General features: G+C 37.0%; 1 protein-coding gene and 1 pseudogene across 1 annotated transcript; both read left to right on the top strand.

Annotated features, from left to right (window-relative positions):
• The first annotated feature begins 1,774 nt into the window (after positions 1–1,774).
• On the top strand, positions 1,775–17,977 carry LOC127449424 (ephrin type-A receptor 2-like). Its single transcript, XM_051712835.1, has 17 exons — positions 1,775–1,906; positions 2,173–2,240; positions 4,590–5,253; positions 11,110–11,265; positions 11,666–11,998; positions 13,719–13,846; positions 14,002–14,179; positions 14,321–14,423; positions 14,696–14,751; positions 14,990–15,115; positions 15,223–15,408; positions 15,539–15,600; positions 15,711–15,920; positions 16,035–16,184; positions 16,460–16,653; positions 16,752–16,907; positions 17,028–17,977. Exons 1-17 carry the CDS (start codon positions 1,819–1,821, stop codon positions 17,134–17,136), a joined length of 2,967 nt encoding a protein of 988 aa, XP_051568795.1. The 5' UTR covers positions 1,775–1,818; the 3' UTR covers positions 17,137–17,977.
• LOC127448803 (probable RNA-binding protein 19) overlaps positions 17,905–19,478 on the top strand; it is a 20,925-nt pseudogene continuing 19,351 nt past the window's right edge.

Here is a 19,478-nt window from a genome sequence, read left to right as displayed (position 1 = left end):
AAAAAACTTTCTGCGTTTTGATTTTGTCCAGAGCCCTGTCACATAAATCTCCAGTCCAAAATTAAAGCTGAGGTCTTTTATTCGTAGTCTGTCTAATGAATATTCATAGCAGCTCTCACAATGCTGGCAGCCTGTTAAGCTCTTGAGAAGAAGTCAGCTTGTGTTTGAGTCCCAGGTCAAGGAACTCTGACAGACTGTCGCACAAAGGAGTCTTGACTCAAGCATTCCACCGCGTTGCCTGGCGATGCTTTTGTTTGTCTTATTCCGCTGTCTACATATTCATACTCCTTCAAGTCATTAGATATTCATTCATCGAGGCAAGACTACTTGACCCCTTCTCTCACTTGTCATAGGAAAGAAATAGTAATGGTGCAAAAGGCAAAATATTTTCAGTATGAATTACTTTTATTCATTAAAAAAAACTCTCATCTAAACCTTATACTACCTTTTTGTTAAAAAGTTTAAAAACACCACTATACTGATAGGCAAAGTATCAGCTTTTACTATTCTGGTTTACTCTTGAAATTCAGTATTGTGGCACTGTTAAAATTGTTTGCTTTTCATGACTTTTGTGTGTGTGTGTGTGGACAGGTTTAAGTGGTTTACAAGGACTTTTTTTTTAGGTTACAAACTGGTAATTACAAGGGTATTAAGCTATAAATGTGGTTTATGAGGACATTTCTAGTGTTCCCATAATTTAAATCGCTTAAAAACATACTAAACGATGTTTTATTGAAAATGTAAAAATGCAGAATTTTTTTTGTGAGGGTTAGGTTTAGGGGTAGGGTTAGGGTTAGGGGATAGAATCTATAGTTCGTTCAGTATAAAAATCATTATGTCTATGGAGAGTCCTTATACTGATAGCTGCACCAACATGCAACATCTTTGCATTGTGACATTATTTTCATGAGAATTAAGCATATTTGCTTCCCCATTTTCATTACCATTATGCAAAAATATTCTCCCATTATTGTAAAGCAATAAATAAATAAATAAAGAATGATATACTATTTAAATGGCAAAGTATTTATACACTGTGGTAGTATTTGTTGTACTGCCTTGAATTTAAAAATCACTGTATTACAGTTATGAGTATCTAATTAGAATAACATTTGAACACTAATGGAAATTACAAAAAAGAAATAAAAAGTAAAACATCCAGATGCATTACATTAATGAGCATTTTGGTGGGGAAAATGTGCTTAATTTTAATGTAAATAATGTCATACAAAAAATCTTAACAGCCCTAAATACACTCTTACTTTCCTTTATGGAAAATGTTATTTATTTTCATTTCTTTTGATTTTGGGGTGAAATGAGATCTAGACATTTGTTTGAGAGATTCACCCCAAACCATCAGTCTAATGCACAAATGTAAATGTAATGTATATTATTTGTGATCTTAAGACTAGTTTAGTAATTCTTTGCACAGGGAAGTGCATTGCAAAAACACGAAACTGGCTGTCTGCTTAAACATGAAACTGGTTGCAGTATGCAAAGAAATCACCTGGATTTTAGCTTCAAAGAGAAAGCATTTTAAAAGCCCTCTCTTTGAACTGATCCCGTGCCCAATCGTTTAAAATTACTATTGTGCAAATGAACGTGGGCAAACATCCGAAACTCATTGAACAGGTGTGAGGGCCGTCAGTAAAAGCACCCAAGCGTCCCTGGCCACGACCACCGACTCCATATATGGAGCGCATTCCAGGAGGCGGAGTCACGGGGCTTCTCATATCCATGAATGAGACAATTTTCTTCAGTGAGTTACAATTTCGCGTGAGTTTCGTGTGGACCAACAAGTTTAGATTGAGAAGCATAATGGAGTACCACCACAGCACACAACTTCGTTTCTTATATTTATATTTATTTGTTAACAACGTATTTATTGTGATCCAGTCAAAAGAACGTAAGTAAAATCTGACTTTCTTTATAAAAAGTGCTCGTAAAATCTTTAAACAAAAATCCCTATAATTTTAGGTTAAATGGAGAGATCAACATAATTATAGGCTATATACAGTATATTACAGCTGAAAAGATTAGATTAAATGCATTTTTATTTTTGGTTTATATTTCGTAAATTGTACTTATTTTTCAGGAGCTCTTTCTTCAACAAAATTATTTACGCAATTAAGGTGTTTTAACCTAATTTAACATTTTAAAAATGCTCTGTAGATGTGCTGCTTGACATGAAGGCTGCCGGAAGTGAGTTAGGTTGGTTGACCTGGCCGAATGAAGAAGGGGTGAGTATTTAACCTTCTGTGTAATTATGACTACAAACTTAAATGAACTGACTCAGTTCAATTCCGTTGTGTTGGCTATAAATGTAAAGGCAGCACAGATAGCCTACACCAGTCAGTGTTACTGAGTGCTCTAAAACAATAATCTCCTTTGAGTCATATCCTCAGATGCATTAAACAGTTCTTCCTGCTATTAAAGTCGATACCTGATGAGTGACATCAGTCTGGTTTTTCCCTGGCAACAGGCTTGAATAATATCTGAACACACACTGTTGTGTAAGTTGTCCAAGGCTGTTATGATTTTTATGATTTTGTTAAATGTTACATTTACAGATATATGTACAGAGGGACCCTCTAAAAGCTACTTGAACACACATTGCTTAAAAATGTATGAATGTCATTGCATTAGATAACAAACTATCCAACTGCCATTTATTTTAAAGAGTGATAGCACAAGGACATTTTCTTAGCAAAAAATTTCACAAAAAGAAGTTTTGTATGTTTTAATGTACAATAATAGATAGATACTGTTCAAAATTGGTATGAAAATTATATGGACACTTCCTGGTTGTCAAATATTTTATAACATTGTTTCATTGCAGATGGCACACTTATTTAGATGTGTTGTTACCTAGCGCAATGGAATTCATAAATTTAAGTATGGCTTAAGTTTCCAAATATTATATGGGCACTGAATTGTGATATGTTTCACTTTGAAATGTGAAAGATCGGCATCAAAGGGTCTCTTATATGTCTAAACTCTTTTCTGAATGATTTGAAAAGAAATGCGTTGGTTTTTGAGACTGCACTGAAAACCTAACAAGTTGACAAATAAACACATTCTCTCAATTGAATTGAGTAATGGCTTCTCCAAAACTTGTGTAATTAAGTTCACTTAACTATTTAAGTTAAGGTAACTAGATGCAAGTAGAATTAACTCAGATTTGCTATTTAAATGTTGTTGTTTCAACTTAATAATTTTAATTGAATGGATTCAAATTTAGGTCATACAATAACACAGCTTAAATAATGAAGATTACAACAGAGTTTAGGTCAATCATTAAATAAACTTATATCTCCAGAGAAATGCATAAATGCCTGTACTTCAGTTGCACATGCACATGGAGAACTGAGATTGTGTTAGCAAGGTCCAACTTGACCAAAGAGGACACAGATCACCCTAATGGTGACATCACATGAAATAACTATTTGCAACAAATAAATAATACTACAAAAGAGCTAAAACCTATGTGAATTTCTTAATGACAACTATTTCAGTGCCCACAAATGTTCCCTTGGGCCAAGGAAGCATAATTAAATAATTAAAGTCTATGGATTTTTAAGATAAATAAGATCAAGGAACTTACATATTTGAGTTTTAAGCCCAAACCTTGACATTTGAAGTAATGTTTTATTAAGACAACTTGATTATTCCAGTAAAGACAACATTAGCGTTAAGAGTGTGCAGTGAGCAAACCACTTTTTTTTTTTTCTTTGAAGCTATGGGTTATAAGAATTCACTGTGAATTCCTCTTTAGCCACAATAAGACCTCACAAGAGATGTACCGCAAGGGTCCCACCACTTTCTTTGAGCATGCATACTCGCAGATTAAAGTGTTTAATTAGTCTTTTAGAGACCAGTCCTGTCATCTTCATTCCTGATGTTGTGAAGGTTTCCATCAGCTATACTAAGCTGCTGTGTCCAAAAAAGCTATTTGAGGTCATGGTTATTCTACAAACTATTTCAGGGCTTTTTGAAAAGCCAAGTCAAGGGAGAAAAGCATGAACATTGGTGGGAAAGAGTAGGACTGTTCTTTCACGGAGGCCTGCTTTTTGTCTGTCTCCCACACCCTTCTAGTGAGATAATTTTATAACTGTGTGAGTCCCTCATTCAGTGTTGCAGTCTGATATTTGAAAATAATTAATAATTAACACATTTAGAAACATTACACTATCTATGAAGTGGATTTTTATCTAAAGTCAACATGAAATGGCATTTACAACCCATTTTACTTCTAAAATGTGACACATTTCAGAGTGAAACAGGGAATTCAATGATAAAAAAATTTTTTTGGTAGGGACTTTATGTATCCTATGGGAATTGATTAGATCATGAAAAGGTTATTAGAAGGAATAGATTGAAAAATAAGAGGTCTTGGATATGTCAGCCAAAAAAGAAAATCGTTTTAGAGGTGGAACGAGATTTAATTTTTTATGAAAGATTGCAAAGGCAAACATGTATTAAGAAAGTAAAAAGGGTCAGTTTTGATTTCATAAAGTTGACCTCTCACATACTAAGAGATATTAATAAAACCTTCTCTGTCTTTCTTTGTTGTCCTTTTTTTTCTTCAGTGGGAGATTGTCCAGACAGTGGTGAACGGCTCTCTATTTTATACCTACAGTGTGTGCAATGTCGCAAGTGACACTGAACAGGACAATTGGCTTCGTACGACCTTCATCCAATGTAGGCCTGATGTTTCTCGTGTATCAGTGGAGCTACACTTCGTCGTCCGAGACTGCAACACATTTGGCGGATCTTCGCCTTCCTGTCGTGAGACTTTTGGCCTCTATCTAGCCGAAACCGACACAGATGTTGGCACAAATTTTCGCAAGAGCCAGTTTAGAAAAGTAGCCACTGTAGCACCAGACGAAGTAACAGCTAACCGTGGAGGGGGCCGAGCGGATCTACGGGTAAACATTGAGACACGGAGCATTGGGCCACTCTCTAGGAGGGGGTTCTACCTGGCTTTCCAAGATTTAGGGGGCTGTGTTGCTCTCTTGGGGTTGAGGGTGTTTTATACCACCTGTCCGGCCACAATGAGAAGCCTGGCTGCCTTTCCTGAGCAGGTGGCATCGGGTGCGCTGGCGGAGGTGGATGGCACCTGTGTGAAGGACGCAGTGGTGGTTGGAGAAGCTGTTCCGCGAATGTACTGCACAGCTGAGGGAGAGTGGGTTGTTCCTGTGGTGCAATGTCTCTGTCGAGCGGGGTACCATGCTATTGGAGAAACATGCAAAGGTAAGTTATATTGATGTTGTTAGTGCACTGAAAAAATGTTAACTTAAAAAATGTACTTCATGTGGTAACCTCTACATGAACTGATTTGATTTAAGTCAAAAATATTATTTAGAATGTCTAAATCAACCTGAATGCATTAGGTTACACCAACAAAACTAGTAATTGTTAGATAGAGGTAGAAATAGCAGTGTTTTCTGCATTTGAATGCTTCAGTAACATGCTAAAGTTTTGAAGTTTGCTTTTCTATTGCACTAGTGGGTGAAAAACATGGATTTTTAAATGGCTGATGCTGATATAAGGTCGATATACTATTTATAATGCGATTTAAAGCTGAAATGTGTAGTTTTTTCTACATTAAAATGCTTTCTCCTATTCCAGCTAATATGCATATTAATGTTATCCATTCAAAAATTTTAAACACTGTGGCTCTTTGGCACTTTTAAAATATTGCTCTTGGTTGATTGAGCATCCCAACCTGCCCAGAAACATTGATTCAACCAATAGTGTGAGTTTGGGGCAATGAAATCCAACAAACACAGTTCAAACAAAAATGTTTTTACCGTATTTACTCAGTTCACTAAGAGATTTGAATTGAAATTTTTTCCCATCTGTGACAAGGTATATTCTGGAATTGATGCAATGGAGAAAACCACTGCTGTTAATCGGTCAAGCTGAATTGGCCAAAAGATGGCCGATATATCGGTCTCTCACTATAACATTTGCTCAAAGTTCACTAAGAGAATTGAATTAAACAGAAAATGTTTCTTTTCTTTTTACTAGGTAGATTTTGGAATTGTTCCAAGGGAGGAAACCGCTTATTTTTATCGGCCAAGCCACCATGGGTATGGGTTGATGCCGATAATTCTCCAACTATAAAATACGTTACTGTTTGAGGCACTATAAATAGGAGAAGTTGAACTGAGTAGTTTGGTCAAAAATGAGATCATTTGCAAATTGGCCAAAAAATGGCAGATATATCGGTTTATCACTATAATATACTCTACCGCTTGAACCGTTAAACTACACAGGAGAAGCTGAACTGAATATTTCAGCGGTTTGGGAACAACTGCAGGTCTTTGTGGGTGGGCAGATGGCAAGTGTGTGTTGCGGGTGAGGGTGTGTACTGGGAAGCTTGAGAGATTTTTGTGGTTGCTGCAGAGCTGTCTGAGAAGTTTGTGAGAAGCCAGTAAGATGACTTCAGTACAATGGAATGTCAGTCGGCTCCACACCCTCTCACCTGCTGGTGTATTATTTGTGCATATGTGCTTAGTGATTCAGGAAGGAAGTGTGAAGATACCAGGCTACCATTAAAACAGAGTGTTTGTACATTATTAACCAAGACATGTTATGCATTCATAGGTTTATGACCTTTGGATGTTTTCCAGATATTTAATTTGAATAGAAGGAACTTGAAGTAACAAACTTTGGTGAAAGGGTTAATCTTGCAAAAATGAATTGAAAGATAATCTGAACGCAGACAAAGGGGTGACAAATTATGTTTATTCAAATATGTCAGTTTGGAATTGGAATATACAAAGGCCTCATAAGGCCCAGTATTTGGACACCTAAGTCACTTCTGAATGTACTCTATGAATAGCATAAGATAACAAGATATCAAACCAAGTGAAATCTGCAAACAAATAACTACTAGACCTTTTCTCAGAACTTACTAACTTTTCTTAGCCATTTTTAACCATCTTTTTAATCAACTTGTCCCAAGGTAATATTTTTCAGTGGATATATGAGTAACCACATGTAGTTCATCACTTTAACTATGGACATGTTCCGCTAAGTTTGACTACCACATTTAAAAAAAAAATACATTCATACATTTGTAAGTGTGGTTTAAGTGTCCAAATACTTTTAAGGGCCATTAAATCAGAATTATTATTATTATTATTATTAGTTTTAAGGTTTTTCCTCAATAGAATTCCCCAAGGTCACATTACACTTTTCCAATCATCCCACCCTCAAACAGCTGATATGACTCAGTGGGAAGGGCTACCAGTACCTGAATTACTTTGTATGTGTAAGTGTGTTGCCATGACAATGCCTTACCGCAGATAACAGAGAATGTTTGGCATGCCCAAGGTCTGTCTGGCATAGTAATCATGTAATTAAAGGTTGGGTTGGAGCTCTCCGGACACCTTTTGTATTTGCGGGAAAATGTGGTTTTAAGTAGACTCAAAAAAATATATGACTTTTATATGCTGTAAAACTGACACTCTAACATAACTGTAACATAAAACCAACAAACATTCTACATTCTTCTTCTTCTGAAAGGAAATTGTACAGTAATTTTCCCCCCATAAAAATATGATTTACGCACAAAGTAATTATAGCTGACTTCAAAAATGGTATTACTGCGATATCATCAGAAAATGTATACTTGCTTTTGCATATTTGGTTATCAGTAGGTCCAAAGTCCAGAAGGCCCGCCATGCTGGCCAGTGCAACGTAGACAAAATATACTGAGCGCATCTTTAATTGAAACGTTAAAACTGTATTTTTACCCAAACTACATTACTTTTTCTTAAAGATTTTATTTTGTCCCCAATATTTAAGGACCACTAGCAAATGTAGTCCAATTGTTTAATGTTACCATTGTAAAAAGCTATTCTCAAGCCTTTTCAAAAGAGCAGATATAGGTACCATTAATCAGGGAATTTGCAGGAAAGAATGTTTTGAAGACCTTGGCCTCTGGCAGTCGTACAGGAACCTGCACCTGAAACGGACATTGAGGAACATCAAGGGAGTTATTTGAATATTTGAAGGCATTCAGGGTTGCTGGAAAAGGGCAGATTCCACACATTTCCTTCATAATGTAGTTTCCAGGAGACGTGCTAAATGTTTTGACACTCTCGGAGGAAGTGTGATGAGTGATGACCCAAAGAAATAGCTTGTGGGAGAGATGTAATGGAGACTGCTATCTTGTTGTCTTTGAATGATGACATGTTTCAGGAGTGAGGAGTACATGTCCAGACATCCCAACCTGTGGTTCTCTCTGTTTCAAATTCTGACAAAGAGATTTTTCCTGTAAACGATTGTTTCACTCTATAATTTTTTCCATTTACTCATCTCTATGAAAGTATGCAGTTATTAACAACCTATAACCATACCTCTTGATTCAAGTTGGAAAGGTTCTTTGTCTGTATAGACTGAAAAGATGCCTCAAAGCATTCAATGTAAAAGAAGGTTCTTAACCCCAAACAACCACTGAAACAATGAAGATGCTGATGTCATTGTTTTCATGGGAGTTTTACGAGTGGCTTTCTTCGTGACTGCTGTTCTGTTAAGCTTATTGCCACCTGCCAGTGTTTGTTTGGGGCAATTGTGGTTGGTTGCCCAGGCTGGGATGGGGGAAGAGGTGTCATTTGAATGGTTGGCCATTAGAAATGTGGAATTGAGAAGTTTCAGTGGCGATCCCCAGTATTCCCATGTTTCTGTTCCCTGTAAACTTGATAAGACCATACTAGGCTAACAAGGATTCTGCTTTTAGATTGACCATGATGTATCAGTTGACACACCAGTTTGGGGTCCAATATATTCATATAAATGTGAGCAATTGGGTATGTTTTATTTCTAGTGGTTGACCGATATGGTTTTTTTCAATGGCCTTGCCTTGCCTTGCCAATTAATTGGCCTGGTCAATATACCATTATTTCACTGTTTATTTCTGTTAATGCATGCTAAAAATAATGTAGGGAACTTTTTTTTTAGAACAGTTTGTATCTTAAAATGGCTTGAAACTAAACCATTCATCTTTTTTCCCCTTAAAAAGCAGTCATATTAATCTCATACATAGTTGGAGAGTACTGAGTTGGCGAAATTGCTATTCTAACTCTTGACCTTTCCACCCAAAGGGCATTAACTATCCCCACTGTGTATTGTGTCCACCCAGCCCACACTTGTGTCATGCATATTTCAGCAGTTGTGGGAACATAAATGTAGTATAAGTATGCAAAAACTAGCCGTAGTCACTTTTCCACACTTCCCTCACAAACGGTCTGATGGCAGCTTGTTTCCACCAACACAACTCTGCCTTAAATAGATCCTAGTGAAATCAGTCAGCCTGTTGCGTCAAAGGAACTGCAACAGTGGTACAAGTCTCTTTCTATGCTTTTCTGTAAACTGGTATAGCGTATTTAAAGGGATAGATCACCCAAAAAGTAGAATTCTGTCATCATTTCCCAAGTCATATGGGCATGGAACAATGACGGTAAGTAAACCATGACAGAATTTTCATTTTTTTTGAGAGAACAATCCCTTTAACATGCTCTCGCATGTAGTCCCCAAGACACAACATTTACATATTTAAAAAGACTTCTCACTCGAGGCTGACACACATTTTGGCATTTGGTGAAATTTGGAATCATTCAGATTTATCCAATTTTACGTATGCCATTCGCAATAGTCACAAACGAGAAGATTAGAAGAATAGAGTGGGAGTGTCTCGATCTTGTTCTGGCTTAAAAAAAAACAGGCAAAGAGAGGCTGCTTTTCTTATGCGTACCCCCTCCTATAGACATCCAGTCTTATACACCGAGCAAATATACAAAACCTGATGTAAAATCCCAGCGGGAGAACTTCTGTCAGCAATCCTTATGCACCCATTCATGCTCACGCTCACACTTGCACCACCTCCCACCGATCGTCAATCTGAAACTCTGCCCTTTGTTTGAGGCGAGCACTGAGAGACGGGGCCCCAGGGGGGACATACTCCCTTCAAAGGAAGTTCCTCTACTCTGTGGAATCTATATTCACACTGATTTTACAAGCCAGTGAGTTTCTCATGCCCATTATAAGTACACTTTTCATAACTGGCCTCTCTTTAAGACTTTGTATGTGATTTGAAATCATTGCTCTTGTTCTTCTTTGTTAATTATTGTTATATCATCTCCACCTCCATCTGATCCTTGTGTCTGGAGTTTCTTTCCTTTGTGTTTGTTATGGCATGTCCTCATCCTTCAGCAGAGGAAGGAAAGGAGGAGAAGAGGAGACCAGAGGGCTAACACATGCTTGCAATTTCAACATCCTGTTTTGTCCAACGGACATCCACATATGCCCTACATAGATCACCTGCCTTGCTATTGCCATCTAAATTTTTGGTGAAGAAAATCTCTTTTTGAGACCAAGTAAAAACAAAGTTTGAGTTTTGTGGCTTTTAGTCCATGTGCGTTTGCTTTGAGGTCATGTATATGCTAGTGTACCACTAAAAGTTGACAAAAGTTCCCTTTAACAGATAAACAGATTTAGAATGTGCAGTCTTTCACTTGCGGGTAAAACTGACCAAAAATATACATGACTCATGCTGCACTGCACAGATCTTTGACCAATCAAATGCTCTCTAGATTGAGAAGGCTCCTCCCCCTGCAACCCGACCTATAGTTTTAACATCTTATGGGGGTTTCAAACCCACATAAACCTCCTTTAATCGCACTTTGGATGACGTGTACCAAGGACTGTACAAAAGTTTGGTGACCAGTTTGACTAGTTTGTCTTATTTAAATGGAAAAGTCTTCCGCTTGGTATTGTAATGTGTTGCTCAATTGGAGTTGTATTGCTTTGTTTGATGCATGGATGCATGAATGCCTGTTTGTTATGGGCCTCCTGTCTGTTGCATTGGCCTGATTAGCTCGTTTTGCAGATTTGCAATGGTGCTGAAAGAGTGACTCTTCCTATAGTTTTACTGCGGGTGCTGTTCCGCCCCAACTGTGTGCACACAATGGAAGAAAATAAAATAGAAATCATTGTGTGGTTCTCAACTGCATGTATTATCTGATAAAGGTGAATCTTTGTCATTTTGTTGATTGTCTCTTTGCTCACCTGTTTGTTTTGCTGTTGTTTCTTCTGAAGCTTGTGAACCGGGTTACTACAAGAGCACAGATTCCAGCCAGCCATGTGAAGTGTGCCCAGATAAAACCCAGAGCTCGAGTCTTGGAGCACTCCTGTGTCCCTGCTTGGAGGGCTTCTTTCGGGCCCCCACCGACCCTAGCTCTGCTCCCTGCTCTGGTAAGTATAGATAGATATTTTTTGTTATCTACATCCACGGTTTTCAACCCTGGAGGTCCATAAAGGTACCCTAGGGGTTCAGTGGAGAATATATTAATAAATATACATGAAATTGAATGACATTTTTAAGAAATTCTAACTATTTAAAGATTCTTTGCTATTGATTATATAATTGAGTATCTTGTGACGGGTTTGGCTCAACTATAATTCTATTACGAGAAAACAGAGTAAGATTATTTCACAATCCACATTTGGCTGAACAAACAAACTTTAAAGCCATTTTTCTCTGTTTCTTTGTTCATACTTGCTGCGATTTGGCCTTGTACAGCAGAATTGTTTTAAAATTTCTTGTTCATAGAATGAAATGTCCTTTTTATTCATTTTTTACTTTCTCTTCTAGCCCTCCCTAGCCCACCTCGAGACATAGTATACACCCCTCTCCTGACAGCGGGGAGTTTGCAACTGGCCTGGCGCCCCCCGGCAGACACTGGTGGCAGAAGTGACATCACCTATTGTCTGGCATGCGAGCGCTGTGAGAGTGGTCTGTGCTCATCATGTGGTGGGAGGGTGCATTTTGAGCCTGCACAAACAGCCTTGAAAGACCCTGAGGTTGTGGTTAGTGAGCTGGAGCCTCACATAAACTACACGTTTACAGTTGAAGCCCAGAGCGGCGTATCCCAGTTCAGTCGGAAGAAAGCCACTACTAGCATCACAACAGTGCTTCACTTTACAGGTAAGACATATAAAGTTTTAATTAGTCTTAACACATTCCTTTTTCAGTCTAACACAATGTTCTAACAGTGTGTCCTAAGCGGGCATAATGCGATAAATTTCTAGTGACAAGTAATTTTCTGTCCACACTTAAAGGAGAGTTCACCCAAAAATAAAAATGTTTTCATCGTTTACTAACCCTCATGCCATTCCAGATGTGTATGACTGACTTTCTTCTGCAGGACACAAATAAAGATTTTTAAAATAACATTTCAGTTCTGTTGGTCCTCACAATGCAAGTGAATGTTGACCAGAACTTTGAATGCCCAAAAGGCATCTCTAAGACTTCAGTGGTTAAATCCATTTCTTCTGAAGTGATATGATATATGTGGATGAAAAAAAGATCAATATTTAAATCCTTTTTTAACTGTAAACCTACACTTTCACTTCTACATTCTGCTGTGGACGTGACTTTCACTTTCACATTCAGCCACTTACTGGTTGGGGCTGGTCAAAGGTGGAGACTGATAGTAAAAAAGGACTTAAATATTGATCTGTTTTTCACCCACACCAATCACATTGCTTCAGAAGATGTGGATTTAACCAATGAAGTTGTATGAATCAGAATCAGAATGAGCTTTATTGTAAAGTGTTCTCACGTACACAAGGAATTTTTTTTGGTGATAGGAGAAACAAGTGCACACAGAACATTACAGTGAGACATAGAATATAAAACAAGGTGAGAGTATAAATAGACACAAAACATAACATAGAATGGCATATGTACATGTGCAAGAGGTAATGTATGTGCAAGGTAGGGGTCTGTTCAGTTGTTGAATTAAATATGTGAATTTACATATGTACATGAGATATGTATTTACATTATTGCACTATAGGCAGGGTTGGGAGGGTTACTTTTGAAATGTATTCCACTACAGATTACAGAATACATGTTGTAAAATGTAATTTGTAACATTCCGTTAGATTACTCAAGGTCAATAACGTATTCTAAATACTTTGGATTACTTCTTCAGCACTGGTAGATTTTTTCACTTGTTTTGACTATAAAAACTCTGCCAGTACAGTAAGACACAATACACATGTTAAAAATACATTCTCAGAAAAACCTAAATATCTTATGCAAAACAAGATCAATCAAATTGATCTTGTTTTAAGGATTTTTAGATATTTTTACAGGAAAACAATAAAAAATTTTTTATCAAGAATATGATTTTTGCCCTGATATCAAAGGTCTTTCTAGAAAAAAGAAATTATGATCTAACATGAAATTTCTTGATAAAAAAATAAGATCGTGCCTTGTAACATGTGCATGTAAATTGGCTAGAAATAGCATTTTAGCTTTTTTGACAATTTACACAAGGTTTATTTCTATTTCTTCTGCTCCAAACTTACTTCAAACTTACTTCTCTGTCTGCAAAAATGCAGCTGCGTGACAAAGCCAAAGTCAGTTTATGTGAAGTGGGACCTTGGACCAATGAGATTTCAATGTAGGCAGGGCTACTTGGTGCATTGCGACCAACATGACTAACAATTCCTTGTTGCTTGTTGTGGCTGGACAAGATTAACATATAAACATGCAAGAGATAGCTTGATGTTTTACCGTGACACATCTGTTTAGGACATGGTGTGACAAATCAAGTATTTACATGTAGATTGAGATTACATATTAGGTTCCATTTTTTAAACCTCAAGTACTGATGATTTGTGCCTTTTTGTTTCAGATGGCCCCAGGGTGTTGTACCTGAGAGTGGAAGATCGAACAACCAGCAGTCTGACTTTATCCTGGGTTGTGGACCACAATGTGCAAAATCACCACACTCCCCGCTATGAGCTCATGTATCGAAAGAAGGTAACTTAAGATATATCTGAATTCTTTTGAAATAACTTTTTTAAACTTTTGAACTTTCTTTCTTGCATACAAACTTTCTTTAGAGCAAATTTTCTTTCAAACATTCTTTTGAGCTTTCTTTCAAACGAAAATTCTAAAATCTTTGCCTTTTATAGGAGGATCCGGGAGAATTAGATGTCACCACCTACACTGTTCTGGTTCTAGAGAAGAACTCGGTCCAGATCAATGACCTTTTACCTGGCACAAAGTATGTGTTCCGTGTTCACACCCTTACGGCAGAAGGTCACCCCAGCAGCCACAGTGCGGAGCTTGAATTTGAAACACTGGCTCTTGGTAAGTGTGTGCGTGAGAACGCGTATGTGGGCGATTTTGTTTGTGCACTTTTTGCTTTCGCATACAAAAGTGTGTTGCTTAGATGCATTTGTGATAGGCTGTGGGTGGCATCTGTCAATACATTTTTGTGTTCTTCAACAGCTGAATCTCAGACCCAAAACAGTTCCATGGTTGTCATGGGAGCCATCGCTGGGGGCGGAGTCATGTTGCTGCTTGTGGCAGTCATTTTGCTGGTGCACAAAAGGTTTGAGAACTTTTCTCTTTCCCCCTTTCGTGTTGCATATCTCATTTTTTTCCCATCCCAGTTCACTTCTTTATCCTTATCACATCACTTTCCAAACACCACAATGGGATTTCCCAACTTTGCCTCCTGCTTTGCCTTAGTTGTCTCTCCCAACCACAGCCCACACTGTTTACATTCCAGCTTTGATGTGTAATCATTCTCATTTGAGATATCATCAAGATAACAGCTTAAATTAGCATATTAATGTAATGTTGAATGTTCTCTTTCATCAGAAGGCTAAATTCCCATGTCCGACGGAGAGTGGATGGAGATTACTTTTCATGTCCAGGTATGAAACAGTTTTTAAACTTAAACCCTTTATCACGTGTAGGCATTCATGTTTTTAACATTATGGATTTCCTGTCTAATGCCTCAATGCAAGTAAAGATTCTTATCAGAGATGCCTTTGCACAAAAATCTACATATGTTAAACTCAGAAGCTGAATGTTTATTCTCAACCATCATACTGTATAGTTGGCATCATGGGAAAAGTAACCAAACTCTACCTCCTCCTGTTCATTCTACAGAGAAACTCCTTCCTCTGAAGACGTACATTGACCCCCACACATACGAGGACCCCTGTGCGGCCATCCTCAAGTTTGCTAGCGAGATTCACCCCAGTCATATCACCAAACAGAAGGTCATTGGTGCAGGTATGCTGAAAATATTTAAAAAATCTTTCATGTTACATTTGTTTTACACTTTAACTTGGATGTTCAGAGGACTAACATAACAATTATGCTTACCTGTTGTTCCATAGGAGAGTTTGGTGAGGTGTATCGTGGTTCTCTGAAGGCACCTGGGCGCTGTGAGGTCGCTGTCGCCATAAAGACGCTGAAACCTGGCTACACGGAGAAGCAGAGGCAGGACTTCCTTAGTGAGGCCAGCATCATGGGCCAGTTTTCCCACAAGAACATAATCCACCTGGAGGGTGTTGTGACCAAGTGTAAGTGTGGAATGTCCCTTCACACTTCTGATCATATCTGTTGAATTTCTCAACATTTAATTTCCTCGTTTTGAACACCATTCCACTGTACTTATTTTAACAGGATGTTTTTTTCTAATTGTTATTTCAGTCAAACATGGCATGATTATTACAGAGTACATGGAGAATGGAGCTCTGGATCAGTATTTAAGGGTATGTATTAGACAACAAATGTATAATTATTTACTGTCTAAATTTAGTGCTAAATCTGCCAAGATGTAGCAATTATTATTATTAATGATGATTTTCTCTGTGCTCCATAGGATCATGATGGGGACTTCTCTTCATACCAGCTTGTGGGCATGCTCAGTGGCATTGCAGCAGGGATGAAGTACCTCTCCGATATGAACTATGTCCATAGAGACCTTGCAGCTCGCAACGTCCTAGTCAATGGCAACTTGGAGTGTAAAGTCTCTGATTTTGGCCTGTCTCGAGTGCTGGAAGACTTTCCTGAAGGAATCTACACAACCACGGTAAGTAACACAAGATGCATAGAATCATTCATAATAAACATTGAGTTGTATAATTGTATAATTTGAATGAAATTCCAAAACGCATCAAAATATTGAACAAAAATCTTTTTGTAGGGAGGAAAGATTCCTATTCGTTGGACAGCACCGGAGGCTATAGCGTATAGGAAGTTTACGTCAGCCAGCGATGTGTGGAGTTTTGGCATAGTCATGTGGGAGGTGATGTCATTTGGAGAGAGACCCTACTGGGACATGAGCAATCATGAGGTATGGGAAAATTTGTCATATTTATCATTGCTCATACTTTTGTCTAAAATGGACACTTGCATTGAAGGAGGGATCCTAGCCATATTGTAAGATATTTGGGGGGAGGGGGGGGGCTCTTTTGCCTTGGGTCAGTAAGCAAGTACCTAGCAACACCTTAGCAACCAAATACAATTTGCTAAAAACCTCTTGGGGGCAAGGCCCCCCTAGAACCGGCCATGCTAGCAACATTTTGTGCAAAGTTTGTACAAAGTTTAACGGTTTCCTTTTGTTTACAGGTGATGAAATCCATAAATGAGGGATTCAGGTTGCCAGCACCGATGGGTTGCCCATCTGCGGTAAATCAACTCATGCTTCAGTGCTGGATGCAGGACCGCTCCAAACGACCACGCTTTGTTGACATTGTCAACTTGCACGAAAAGCTGCTCCAGAACCCAGAGTCTCTCTCGGCCATCGCCAGTGTCGACCCACGGTAAGAAACTGTTGACAAATCCAGAACCAGTTTAATTGTAGAAACCTACATTGTTTTATATTTCCTTTATTAATCGGCAAATCTCTTCTTCTCCTCAGAGTCTCTATTCGTCTACCAAGCACAAATGGTAATGATGGTGCCCCCTTCAGGTCAGTGGATGAATGGCTGGAATCCATCAAAATGGCCCAGTACACAGAAACCTTTGCCCGTGCTGGAATTAAAACTATGGAACAGGTGTTGTGCTTGAAAATTGAGTAAGTATACCTATATACATTCAAAACCGAAAACAAAACAAACTATTAGTTATGATATTGTTGTAAATGACTGAGAAACCTTCATCTTTAACCTTATACCCTTTTTCTTTCTTTAAAAAGGGACATTAGGAACATTGGAGTGTGCTTGCCGGGACATCAAAAAAGAATAGCTTACAGCATTCTGGGCCTACAAGACCCAACAGGGACCCTGGATTTGTTTGCAGTGTGACAATCTGACTGACTAAAGCAGCACTGCTCTGAATTGACCAAGAGCACGGTTGAGCTGGCCCAAAATAAACTGGACTGAGTTGGCCGAGTAAAGCCCAGATTGTCATCCTCCGATTAAATGGACTCCTTTTGAGAAATAAGAAGGAACACTTTACGGTTTTGATCTTTTGTATTTCTCCATAAAAGCTTTTATATATTGTTATATACACAATTTCATTTCAGATTGACTCTTATGGTTTTTGTGGTTCTGTTATTAACTTAAGCCATATTGATAAAAACATAAGTAAATGGTGGATGATGGTCTGGTTTAAAACTGTAAACTGTTGTCCTCAGCTTTGATGGTCCAAAAAAATGGCAGGAGCTGGACAGTTTAAACAAGGATACTATCAAGTGCACATGATGGTAACCTAGAGGACCTCAGGTTATTGTTTGATGTCTCAGTGCTCATATATTACTATAAGCCCACATATATTTAACAGAGCTGCCAAATGTAAGTAGTTGAAGTTGTGAGTCTTTTTTCCAAAAAATTGTAAGTTTGTACAGTTAAAAATGTAAAAATGTAGTATGTGTCTTATTTCGGTCAAATCGTTGACAGGCATCCTGTTTTATTTTGAAATAACATCTCAGGATGTTTACATGTCTTATTTCAGCTCTTTTTATTTAATATTTATTTTTGTATTTATTTTCTGTGTTTGTAAAAAGAATAATGAATTGTGTAGTATTAAAGTATTTTGTAAGTCTCATGAACTTGCATCATGTGTTTACCATTATGCACCTCACACAAAAGTAATGCACTGACAATATTTGTTATTATTATTAAATAAAAAAAATATTGATTATCATTTTAAGCTTTAAAGTGCACTCAAATCATTTTACAATTTATGCATTTCAATTTCATGAAATTCCATCAAATTGAATTAAATAATCTTTAACAAAAAATAAATAACTATTTAGATTTTTATTATTTTTATTTTGATAAAAATTACACAACTCAATTTGATGGAATTTTGTTATGAAATTGAAAAACATAAATCTTAAAAATAGGCTAAAATATATTTTGGAGTGTGAGACTATTTACTGCTATTGTGACAGACTGGGACTTTCAGTAAAAAATAGACAAAATTATGGCAGAATTTTGTTGGTGAACTATTCCTTTTAAATTAATGAACCTCATTTTACTTTAACTTATTAACAATATTTGTCTACTTTATATATAACATAAGATCTGATCTGGTTTCAGATAGAATAAAAAACAAACAAAAACAAAAAAACACTCATGGGTAGGACTTATCTTGGTGAAAGATTGTTAGAGTAGTTTGCTCTTAGCCAGAACACAAATAGAGTTTAGAGATTCTTTTTAAAGCCTTTGACTAGAGTACAGACACCACACTCATGGACTCTTAGTGAGACATACAAGATATGAAAAATCACACATGATCAGTGCAATGAATCATGAATTAACAGCCATTTTTATATACAGTATACTGTTGGGGTTGGGGAATAACGAAATACATGTAACGGATTACGTATTTAAAATACAAAATATAAGTAACTGAATTCCACTACAGTTACAATTTAAATAATTGGTCATTAGAATACAGTTACATTCAAAATGTATTTTGATTACTGAAGAGATTACTTTGCATTTTATTGTCATTGTTTCATTTAATATTTAGTCATTTCAGATGGAAAAATTGCTACATATTAATGATGCAATCCAAAGTGCATTTGAACAGCTGTGAAACACTTTCTTATGATGTGTTATATTCATACGAGCAGACAGAGAAGTAAGTTTGAAGTAAGTTTGGAGCAGAAGAAATAGAAATAAACCTTGTGTAAATTGTCAGCTTTATGCTAAGCTAAAATGCTATTTCTAGCCATTTTACATGCACATGTTACCAGGCACCATCATATTTTTTTTATCAAAAAAATTCACATTGGATCATAATTTCTTTTTTTTTTCTAGTAAGACCTTTGATATTAGGGCAAAAATCGTATTCTTGATAATAATTTTTATTTATTTCTTTCCTGTAAAAATATCAATTCGATTTATCTTTACAACACTGCATAAGATACTTAGGTTTTTCAGAGAATGTATTTTTAACATGTGTATTTTGTCTTTTTTGTACTGGTAGAGTTTTTATAGTTAAAACAAGTGAAAAATCTACCAGTGCTGAAGAAGTATTTCAGAGTATTTAGAATACGTTATTGACCTTAAGTAATCTAATGGAATACATTACAAATGATATTTTACAGCATGAATTCTGTAATCTGTAGTGGAATACATTTCAAAAGTAACCCTCCCAACCCTGTACATATATATATATATATATATATCAAGAG

The sequence above is a fragment of the Myxocyprinus asiaticus genome, chromosome 12, assembly GCF_019703515.2.
Source record: "Myxocyprinus asiaticus isolate MX2 ecotype Aquarium Trade chromosome 12, UBuf_Myxa_2, whole genome shotgun sequence".
Lineage (NCBI taxonomy): Eukaryota > Metazoa > Chordata > Actinopteri > Cypriniformes > Catostomidae > Myxocyprinus > Myxocyprinus asiaticus.
This window is presented reverse-complemented; position numbering and strand designations above follow the sequence as displayed.